The sequence below is a fragment of the Ochotona princeps genome, chromosome 6, assembly GCF_030435755.1.
Source record: "Ochotona princeps isolate mOchPri1 chromosome 6, mOchPri1.hap1, whole genome shotgun sequence".
Taxonomy (NCBI): Eukaryota; Metazoa; Chordata; class Mammalia; order Lagomorpha; family Ochotonidae; genus Ochotona; species Ochotona princeps.
The window spans coordinates 47,110,454-47,121,850 of record NC_080837.1 but is presented as its reverse complement, the minus strand read 5'-3'; the positions used below and the strand labels follow the sequence as shown (position 1 = coordinate 47,121,850).

Sequence of the window (11,397 nt, the reverse complement as noted above, 5' to 3'; positions counted from 1 at the left end):
GACCCTGAACTTGTGTGGGAGACTCAGGAGGTTCCTGCCTTCTGGTTGGCTCAGATCTAGCCATTGCAGCCACTTGGGGAGTGAATCAGTGGATGAAAGATCTTTCTCTCTGCCCCTCCTTCTCTCTATAAATCTGCCTTTCCAATAAAAATAAATAAATCTTAAACACACACACCATCTTCTCCCAATGGTAACCTATCCCTCCTACCTGTCTTCTCTTGTATTACTTTGAAGCAAACTCAAGCTGCCAGATTATTTCATTGGCAAACATTAGCCTATGTCTTTAAAAATTTATTTATTTTTATTGGAAAGGCAGATATACATAGAGGAAGAGAGACAGAGAGGAAGATCTTCCATCCAATGATTCACTCCCCAAGTGAGCGCATAGCCTATCTCTTTAAAAGATAAATATTCTTTGGCCATAGTGTCGTTACCCCAACTTAGAAGCAAGCAAACAACCCCGGCCATCTGGGGTTTATATTTTGTTGAATACAAGTGACAGAAAGTCATTGTTGTGGCCCAAAATCTTACACGACATCCCAGCAGGTTTAGCTAAAACTCAAAATAGAGTCACTCATGCTGACATTTCAACCTGAAACCTGTTTATCTGTCTGACCCTCTTAGAAATCAGGATTAGAGAGATAACAACCGAGTTTCTCAAACAGACCAGCTTCTTTGGTATAATGAAACACCTTCTGCTTTAATTCTTATACAAAGAAGTCATTGAAATCACCTGATGTTAACTAATCAGTTTTTTTCCTTTTATCTGTCGTTCTATTCCCATCTCACAAGACAAGTAACTTTAAAATGACCGGTTTGCTTTAAAATGTGTATGGGGACTAGTGTGATGGCATAGTGAACTAGTGGCCTTCAGTGCCAGCACCCCATAGTAAGCTGACTCAAGTCCTGGCTGCTCTACTTCCTGAGCCAGCTCCCTGCTGATGACCTGGGAAAGAAGTGGAAAATGGCTCAAGTCTTTATGCCGCTGCCCCCATATGAGAAACTTAGAAACCCAGCAGAAGCTACTAGCTTCGATTAGCTTAAAAGAGTATATTATGTACATAAAATTATTTTCATAAAACAAGTTAGTATGCTTGTTTTAAGGGGTGGGAGGGGGCCATCACAATAGCCTAGTGTCTAAATCCTTTCCTTGCATGCACCAGGATCCCATATGGGCACCGGTTCTAATCCCGGCAGCTCCACTTCCCATCCAGCTCCCTGCTTGTGGCCTGGGAAAGCAGTCGAGGACGGCCCCAAAAGTCTTGCGACCCTGAACCCACATGGGAGACCCGGAAGAGGCTCTGGGCTCTTGGCTTCAGATCAGCTCAGCTCTGGCCGTTGTGGTATTGGGTAGTGAACCAGTGGACGGAAAATCTTTCTTTCTATCTTTCCTTCTCTCTATAAATCTGACTTTCCAATAAAAAAATTAATTAAATTAGATTAGGTAAAATTTTAAGAAAACCAATTAGATCATTTAAGTAAACTGTTGACATTTTACTATGTGAAATTTTTCTTTTTTTTTTTAAGATTTATTTATGTCCATTACAAAGTCAGATATACAGAGAGGAGGATAGACAGAAAGGAAGATCTTCCGTCCAATGATTCACTCCCCAAGAGGCCACAAATGCCGGTGTTGAGCCGATCCGAAACTAGGAGCCAGGAACTTCCTCCAGGTCTCCCACGTGGGTGCAGGGTCCCAAGGCTGTCCTCAACCACTTTCCTAGGCTACAAGCAGGGAGCTGGATGGGAAGCGGGGCAGCAGGGATTAGAACCAGTGCCCATATGGGATCCTGGAGCGTTTAAGACTAGGACTTCAGCCTCCAGGCCACCACGCCGGGTCCTACTATGTGAAATTACAAGAGACTGTTCTAGCAGAGACAAACAAGGAACAGCAAGCAAATGAAAAAAATAATGCTTGTGATGACAGGCTAATATTGTTTAAGAAATGAGGCCCAAATGACAGTGTAAAAAATGAGTTATCTCTTAGACAGTCAGAGAAGTCCTCTGTGAGGATGGATGCGTGTGTCACTGCCCCTGTGACTGCCTGAGGGAGCCGTGGCCCTGACTGAGGCATCATTCAGTGCTAAGCCTCGAGGCCAAGCTCACTATCCAAGCAATAATCAGAAGGCTTTGGTGACTGCAGAAGAAGATGAATTTAAAGGGGTCACCAAGAGGATATGACAAGAAAGACTTCAGATTCAATTCTAGTTTGGTGTGATAGACAGCCCTTAAAGGGTTTTGAGTCAGGGAGAAACATGATCCAGTTTTCTGATTTATGATTATGAAAGACCATTCTGTAAGCCGTGCAGAGAAGAGACTGCAGCAAAGCATTTGGAGGAGAAAAGTGTGGAAACTAAAGGAAAGACCAATTAGACAATCAGGCGACTGCGGACAGTGAGGTGGTGATGAGCCAGAGTGGGAGCAGTGGAGATGGTTTCTAGATGCCATTTAAAGCTACAGCTAACAGCGTGGACTGATAAACCAGATTTGGGCATGTGAAATAAAGGTAAGTCAAGGTTGATTCCAAGACATTTGAATTCACCAATAGTATCATTTCCTGGAGTGAGGAATACTGGGAGAAGATCAAGTCTGGAGGAAGCCGCACATATTCTCTTTTGAACACATTTGGAAGTGCCTGTCAAACATCCAGAAGAAGCAACTCGACAGACAACTACCTCTAGAGCTTTCTGGAGAGATGAGGATTGGGTTCATACATTTGGAAAATATCAGTATTGAGATGCTACTGAGAGCTATAGGACTAGATGAGATCACCCTGGTAGTGGAGGAGGATGAAAAAAAAAGTTGGGAAGAGAACCCAAAATCAAGCTAGGAGCCTGAGAAGACACCAGAGAAACCAAGGAGGGCCAGTTAAGGACAGGGAAATGATCACTAGATTGGACCTGCGGTGACCTTGACAGGAATGGTTTCTGTTGAGTGATGCAGACAAGCACTTTCATGCAGTAGATTCAAACACACACAGAAGTGACAGAGTGGAGACAAGGGAGCAGAGAGATTGGGTTGTGGCTGGAATAGAGCATAAAGTCAAGGGAAGTTTTGATTGCTTCATTTTTTAAAGATTTATTTATTTTTATTACAAAGTCAGATATACAGAGAGGAGGAAAGACAGAGAGGAAGATCTTCCGTCCGATGGTTCACTCCCCAAGCAGCCACAACGGCTGGAGCTGAGCCAATCTGAAGCCAGGAGCCAGGAGCTCTTCTGGGTTTCCCACGTGGGTGCAGGGTCTCAAGGCTTTGGGCCGTCCTCGACTGCTTTCCCAGGCCACAAGCAGGGAGCTGGATGGGAAGCAGGGCGGCCGGGACCAGAACCGGTGCCCACATGGGATCCCGGGCATGCAAGGCGAGGACCTTAACCACTATGCTATTGCGCCTGGCCCGATTGTTTCATTTTTAATGGGTGCTGTGACAGCACATTGTAAGGCTGATAGCAATCGAAAAACTGATGTTACACAGGAGAGAGGGATAATCCAGGAGCAAAGTCCCTGAGCAGGGAGATAGGACAGTGAAGTCAGTGCACAGCGAAGCCAGTGCACAGCGGGGAACATAGACTGGAGCAACAGGCAGACTCAGCCACTTCAGCGGGAAGGAAAGTGGAATGTGTCCGTAAAACTCCAAGCTTCACGGGCAGGGCAAGCAGAACTTCTCAGGTTTGTAGTAGGATTGTTGGGGCAAAACTGAGGGTCTCTGAGATCTAGGCTCTACATGAAATGATCTTCAAAGTCAAAACCTTGATTGTAGAGCAGACATTGAGGTGCAGATTAAAAGCTGCTGCTTGGGAGCAGGTGCCAACTCTGGTCCTGATCCACTTTCCTGCTAATGCACACCCTGGGAGGCAACAGCTGATGATTCAAGTAGTTAGGTCCTTGTCATACACGGGGAGACTCCAGTGCCATGCCAGGTTCTTGGCTTCAGCCTGATCCAGTTCTGGCTGTTGTAGACATTTGGGGGAGTGAAGGAGTAAATAGAAGATCTGTTTTTATTTCTCTGCTTTTTAAATTAAAACAAAAACCTTGAGCTAACATGGTGCCTCAACTGGCTAATATGGGCACTGTTTTGTGTCCCAGCTGCTCCACTTCCCTTTCAACTCCCTGTTTGTGGCCTGGGAAAGCAGTACAGATGGCCCAAAGCCTTGAAACCTTGTAGCTGCACTGGAGAGCCAGAAGAGGCTCCTGACTCCTGGTTGGCTCAGCTCTGACTGTTGCAGCCATTTGGAGAGTGAACCAGCAGATGGAAGGTCTTTCTCTCTGTGTCTCATTTCTGGAAATCTTTCTTTCAAATAAAAATAATAAATAAATATTTTTTAAAAAACTTGATGTTTTGTTCTTTACACAATCCAGCCTCCATCCACAGTGATTATTTTATCTCTTTCTCATGCCTAAGTGTCTATTACCGCATGATCATTGGTTCATTCAATCACATTTCTTTACAATCAGGCACCAATTTATGAATTAAAGTTACAGCAGTAAATAGACAAGACTTTGCACTTAAGGAACTTATCTTCCACATCTTATAAGATACCTCTTCTTAGGTAAACATAATGAAAAAAATTATGACATTGAGCTAAGCTAAGCTCAGCTCCCCCACATCAGAATCACCTATGTCCTAACCTAGAAGAATGGTAAGGCCCTAGAACAGACAGGGCTTGGCAGGAACGTCCAAGGGGCACAGCTGCTACAGGGAGTGAACCTCTCTTTCCCACTAGCGCTGGCCTGGCTCCATGGAACCCAGCCAAGTGCAGCAGACAGAGCAGAAATCTGTAGGAATTTTTGTCTCTGGTGTCAGAATAAGGCTACATCATTATCTCCAAAAGAGCATGAATTAATTAACTGCCATAACAAAGCAAGCCCCATGCTATCCAAATTCTCATCCCCACACAAACCCTAGAAGACACAACTTTCTTTGAACTTCCGACCACGTCCAAAAGGCCAGCAGAGCATACACTAACAAGGGCTGATTAACTAAGGCTCCTTGTCTCATCTTCCTTTTTTTTTTTTCTGACTTATTTTGACCTTTCCTTTTTTATTTCCTTTCTCTTTGCTCACTCACTTTCATCTGCTTTTCATTTTTCAATGAAATAAAAGATCCTTACAATCACCAGCTTGGGAAGCCACCATCTAATGGACTTCAGGTGCTGGGACTGTGCAAAGAAAGTTGACTTCAACTTATGTTTCCTTCTGACTTTGGCCATGTATCTACAAGAAGGCCAGGGTGGAAGCATGTGCGGTGGTGAATTGCCTACAGGAAGAGATGTGAGACCCTTGTCAGTGAGCTTGGATTTCACAGATCTGCCACAAACAGCAAGAATAACATGGTGTTCATTGGATCCAGAAAAATTTAAAAATCAGAATAGCTCATCAGGGGATGAATTGTGTTGTATTCCCTTCATGTTAAAACAGGCATGTCTTTATAATTCTGATTAATTTTCATTTTATATGAAAGACAGGGACAGAGAGACCTCCCATCTACTGGGATCACTCTCCAAATGCCTGCAGTAGGCAGAACTGGAGCAGGCTGAAGGAGAGAAGCAGGGAACTCAATCCAGATTTCATCCTAGCAGCGTCATGTGCATTAGCAGGAAGCTAGAATCAGAAACAGAGCTAAGACTTGAAGCCAGGCATTCTGATGTAGCAAATAAAAGTGTCCCAAGCAGTAGCTTAACCACTGTATTAAACTCCCATACCTAAATGGCCTTTTCAACCTGCTGTTCTAAAAGAGAATCCTGGAACCTGAGGGCGGCTTTATGTGGCATGCCATATCCATTTTTGTGCAGTAGGTGTCAGCCATGCACAGCCTTTTGAAATCCAACTACAAATGTTTCAAGCATATGACTCTCTCATCCACCCTTTCCCTGGGTAAAGAGATCAGTTGCTTCCCATCTGCAGCACATAAAGCAACAGAAGCTCACTCAGATATTGATCACAGAGTTGACTACGTACTTGGAATTTGGACCAGATGAGGACTGTGTGAAGAGGTGACAAATATTGGTGGAGCCTAGATTAAATACTGTGGTTCTCATCTGTTCACTGTCCTGCAGAGATGAACTTGGTGCATGGGACCTATAATAACACACATGGACTACCGTGTTGGTGAGATAGCCAAAGTTTATAGTGGCATTAGGCTTTTATAGACTGAGGCTCACAGAGAATAAGCGAGGAGGTATTGAGGAGCTTACATAGTTTCCATAAACTTTTTATGGAACCCATCAATTGCTTCCACACCTAAGTTTGAAACTATCTTTTCTTTTTTTAAAGATTTATTTATTTTTATTGGAAATGTGGATATACAGAGAGGAGGAGAGACAGAGAAGAAGATCTTCCATCCAAGGGTTCACTCCCCAAGCAGCTACAATGGCTGGAGCTGAGCCAATCTGAAGCCAGGAGCTTCCTCCGGGTCTCCGACGTGGGTACAGGGTCCCAAAGCTTTGGGCCATCCTTGACTGCATTCCCAGGCCACAGGCAGGGAGCTGGATGGGAAGTGGGGGCTGCCGGGATTAGAACTGGTGCCCATATGGGATCCTGGCATGTTCAAGGCGAGGATTTTCTTTTAAAGTTTTATTTATTTTTATTACAAAGTCAGATATACAGAGAGGAGGAGAGACAGAGAGGAAGATCTTCCGTCCGATGATTCACTCACCAAGTGAGCGCAACAGCCGGTGCTGCACTAATCTGAAGCCAGGAGCCTGGAACCTCTTCCTGGTCTCCCACATGGGCGCAGGGTCCCAAATCTTAGGGCCGTCCTGGACTGCTTTCCCAGGCCACAAGCAGGGAGCTGGATGGAAAGTGGAGCTGCCGGGATTAGAACTGGCACCCATATGGGATCCCAGGGCGTTCAAGGCAAGGACTTTAGTCACTAGACCACGCCGCCGGGCCCAAGGCGAGGATTTTAACCACTAGGCTATCACACTGGGCCTGAAACTATCTTTTTGTTTTGTATATCCAATCAAGTGTCCTCATACAAATGATATCCAATCAGTTCTCATGCAAATGTATCCAATCAGTTGTTCTCATACAAATGACATCCTATAAATTGTCCTCCTATGTTCGCCATCCTTGTACAAATCACAATGTCCTTCTACACTTCTCTACAGTTAGGAACTGGTCTTAAGGTAGGTCTGTAAAAAGCACATTTTGACACCAACTCTGGATCACGTGGCCATGGCCCTGACCAAAATTTGAGGCGTGGATGAGCTACTGCAGCATCTTGGAGAAAGCACCCAGTGTAAACCACTGGTATCCAACTTACGCATGGATAGTTAAGTGCCTGGTCTTTGACATCAGCTAAGACACTTCTGGGATTCTCAGCTTCTCGATTCTTTAAATCTTTAAAAATAATAACCTTAATTAATAATTACGAGAGGGAAATTGAGCTACATTGTCCACCAGTTTGTAAACTGTAAAGCAGTATTTAGTAAAGGTAAAATAAAATATAAAGGCAAAAGTGGAATACAGAATAAAAAAGTATTCCATGGTCAAAATTGAATAAGCTTCAAGTGATCATTTTGGACAGATTCTTTCAAAAGATCACCTCAAGATTTGTCTTTTTCTCCAGTGTTCACTTGGTGTGTGGAACTTTGACCCACTGAGGATTTACGTCACAATCAGTTCCCAACCAAAAGAGGCCCTCAATATGAATGGTTCCTTGAAATGGGGAGATTCCTTCCTCGCTGTTACATTGCATCACCAAGAGTCCTAAACCAGTTGTAAATTCCAAGTGCTAGGAAAAAAAAAATACTAATCTATAACAGCCATTCCTTTCCAATTTGGCAAACTTAGGACCAGCGTAGCACAGGAATGTGTGTGATCCCGTAACTCACCTTAGCATCCTAATTCATAATTCAGTATGGTAACAGGGCTTATCCTATTGTGGTTGGTTTGGGCTGACCTTGGCAAGAGAGTGCAAATGAATCACATTCCTGTTTAGCCCCTATTAAGTCTGCAGTCCTTCAAAGGATACCTAAAAACAATCCTGGAAGAATCTGCCTTTGAGTCTGATTCTTTGATACTGAAATCCAAACAGAAGTCTTCCAATCACTCTATCACATTTTCCCTCCTTGTTTCCTAAAGCTGGCAGGAAAGGCCACATGCAGCTCAAACATTTCTCATTTCCTGTGACTCATCCCCTCCCTTGGAGTTTTGTACTATATATTCTCTGCCTGGCTGAAAAATCCTTTATATCCTACCCTCCTTTTTTTTTTTTTTTCCCTTTTTTTCTGCTGAGGCTTTCAATTCCCTGTATGTTGAACTGGTAGGAGAAAAGATGAGACTTTGAAACCTCTTCATACTTGCTGAGTTATCAAGGGGTAGACAGAAAGAAAGGCTGTCGGACTTTACCCCATTTGTAACCAGTCCTTGCTACGAAAGCTCTGACATTCTCATTTTTGAAGAAATTAAGTACTCCTTTAACCCTTGAAACCCAAAGTCTTTGCCAACATTTTCCAAAAGGCGAGACCAGATTCCTGCTAGTGGTTAGTTGGGGAAACTTTTTTGAGATGGTACTGAAAATAATTTTTGCATATTTAATAAGATTTAAAATAACTTCATTTTAGACTTAAATCGTTTGCACTGTTGTCTCAAACTGTTGGTTTTTTTGTTTTCTTTTTCAGTACTTTACAATTTATACACAGACAATTGTTTTCAGGGAGTTTCTGGTGACATTCTTCAAGGGAAGGAAATCAGGGAACTATGTGGAAAGACATTAATTATCTCCCACCTCACAACCAGGGAGGTGCAGCTACTTCCCCAGCCTGCTTTTCAAATGCTAACTTAGCGCAAATTGGGGAACTAAGGATCTGAATCTTTTTTTCTTCTTCTTCACGTGTCAGCCAGGCCTGCATAAAAACTACCACTTCCTGGTGCTTTTAGTTTTCTGTGTTCTCTTAATGGTTCACCATCACACTGAAATGAATGTCTTCCCCATTTTTCTGAATTCCTTCCCTCCGGGGGATCGCTCTGACCTTCAGACAAACTTGAAAAGGACGCCCTTACAAGCTGCCTTCTTGTATCCCCCAAAGATTCAACCCCAAACGTCCACTTCTGGGGCATTCAATCGCGGCCGCCTAACTGCCCCTTTATAGGATCTTAAACGCTCACTGACGAGCGCTCGGCAGAACACCTCGGCATGCAAGGTCGCACCTCGGCTTCGCGACAAGGACAAAGACGGAGAAAGGCGACAACGACCAGGAACAACATCGATGTCCATTTTCCCGGCGCTCTTGGTGGGGGCAGGAGAGGGCTCAGTCCTCAGATTTAAATGGCAGAGGAGGGAGGAGACGCGCCCGAGGATGGAGAGGCGCAGAGGCGGCGGTGTCGGGGCGGAGCCTGGCTCAGCGAATAAAACCTCCGGCTCCCAGGGACGCACTTGAGCGTGCGGAGGAACCACTCGCCTGCAGCCCGCCGCGATGGGGCAGCCTGAGCCTTGAGCAACGAGAGCCGAGCGAGCGAAGAAGCAAGGGCATTAAGACGGAGCGAGCCAGAAGCGGGCCTCTGGGGAGAGCGGAAGCCGGAGACCTGCAAGGGAGAAGAAACGCACAGCAGGTGGAAACCAGATCTGGCGCGAGCGAGCCGGTCGGGTCCTCCGCTTGGTGTTAGGTGTTTTTTTTTGGGGGGGGGCGAAGAAAGTACCCGAGGATCGCCTATTTGGCTAATAGAAACTACTTTTACCCTCAGCCTTAGAGGCTAAAGGGGGAGGTCAAGGCGGTCTCCGTGCCATCAGGAGAGCTGAAGGGAACCAAGGACTGTTTGGATCAGGCAGCGGCTGGCGGGTTGAGGCGCTCCACCCTCGGGGAAACACATCCCTTTCAGGAACCGTCCAGCCGGAGCCGCTGGTGCAGGTCTATTTTTATACTTACAAATATATGCTCTCCCACCCCAGCCCTATTTCCAAAAAATCCCCAGCACTTTCTTGGTGTGTAAGCACGCGTGATGAGAAAGTGTCAATCCAAAGTATGGGTGAATTTTCAAGCCATGCAACTGCTGGTCTTTTGTAGACCGTAGAAGCGGTCCCTATTTTGGGGAAGGGGCATTTTAGTTTGAAAGGCTCTTTCTCCTCTTTTTCTCTCTGTGTATTTATACGCGTACGCATTCACACAGAGAGACAGCTTTTGGAGGGTGAAATTCTACTGAAAAAAGATGGAAAAAGGAGCCAGGCACCGACATAATGCCGAAAAGAACCACGCAGGTGGGAGCGAATCCCCGGCTACACCCGAGACCGGCTCCGGAGGGGGCGGAGTAGCCCTGAAGAAAGAGATCGGATTGGTCAGTGCCTGTGGCATCATCGTAGGTAAGTACAATTTCTCTGCCCGGTGTCCCCTCGTCCTCTGTAAGGTGGGAGTAGGGATGTCCCTTCTTGTGGGATGCTACGCTGTCTAAAGTACTGTTTTGGTTTCATTCCTGACTTAAAAACAAAAACAAAAAACTTGGCGAGACACCTACCTCCCATGATCAAGTTTGAGAGGTGTTAGAAGTCATAAAAGTTAGATGTCTCCCTCCTCCTCTCCAAAGCAGACTGAACAATGCTGCCCCGTGCGTGCACAGAATGGAGCGAATCGGGGTCAACTTACCGGCTGATTATGCGTCCTTGAGTCCTGCCTTGGCCTGGGACCTGGATGGAAAGAGAGGTCCCCAGGCTGAACACTAGGTCGTTCTGATTCAGTAGGCTTAAGGCTGGACCGAGGCACCTGAGTGTATAACAAGCTTTTGCACAAGCAGCCCCTCAGTAGGCTGTGGACTGGTTTCGGGGACCACATCTGTATATGGTGGACATATTTTGTTGATTTGTGTCATATGAAACCGTGAGACATGTCCTCAGAACAACACCAGCAGCCATTGTCGGGCTTGGTCCTGGAAGCCTGTGTCCTCTCACGCAGCCACTGTGTGACAGAGATACACTGGCTGGATTCATGTTCCCACTTCACAGATTAGGACCTTGTGGGAGAAAAGAAGAGATAGGTTGTGCCTTTCTGTAAACGGAGCATTTGCTGTTGGTTTGTGTAGTCACTCAGTGGAATGAACACTCTGAGAAGACCCATGAGGGAACAGGAAGTAAAGAGAAGCAGAGTTGAGTGAGAACTCGCAGGTGGAATATGTGCATGTCTCTGGAGGTGAGGATCCTGGGATCCGGAATGGCAGTGCAGGCCACAGCCTTCTGCAGGGCACCAGGAGGTCGGGGGTGAGAGCCAAGCACTACAGCTTTGTCTGCAGACTGCACTTCTCCTTTTTTTAACGTTTATTTTTCTTGGAAAGGTAGATTTGAAGAGAGGAGAGACAAAGAGAAAGATCTTCTACCTGCTGGTTCTCCTCCCAAATGACTGCAATGACCAGAACGGAACCAAACCCAAGGCAGGAGCCAGGAGCTTCTTTAGGGTTTCCCATGTGGATGCAG

General features: G+C 45.5%; 1 protein-coding gene across 2 annotated transcripts in view; it reads left to right on the top strand.

Moving 5' to 3' along the window:
• The first annotated feature begins 9,352 nt into the window (after positions 1-9,352).
• SLC7A8 (solute carrier family 7 member 8) overlaps positions 9,353-11,397 on the top strand; it is a 55,091-nt gene continuing 53,046 nt past the window's right edge. The window contains exons 1-2 of one of the 2 annotated variants that reach the window (XM_004584691.4): positions 9,353-9,847; positions 10,107-10,296. In XM_004584691.4, coding sequence (XP_004584748.2) covers positions 10,146-10,296 — 151 coding nt within the window. In that variant the 5' untranslated portion in view covers positions 9,353-9,847; positions 10,107-10,145. The remainder of the gene's footprint in view (positions 9,848-10,106; positions 10,297-11,397) is intronic. The other variant, XM_058666218.1, reaches the window with a different exon arrangement.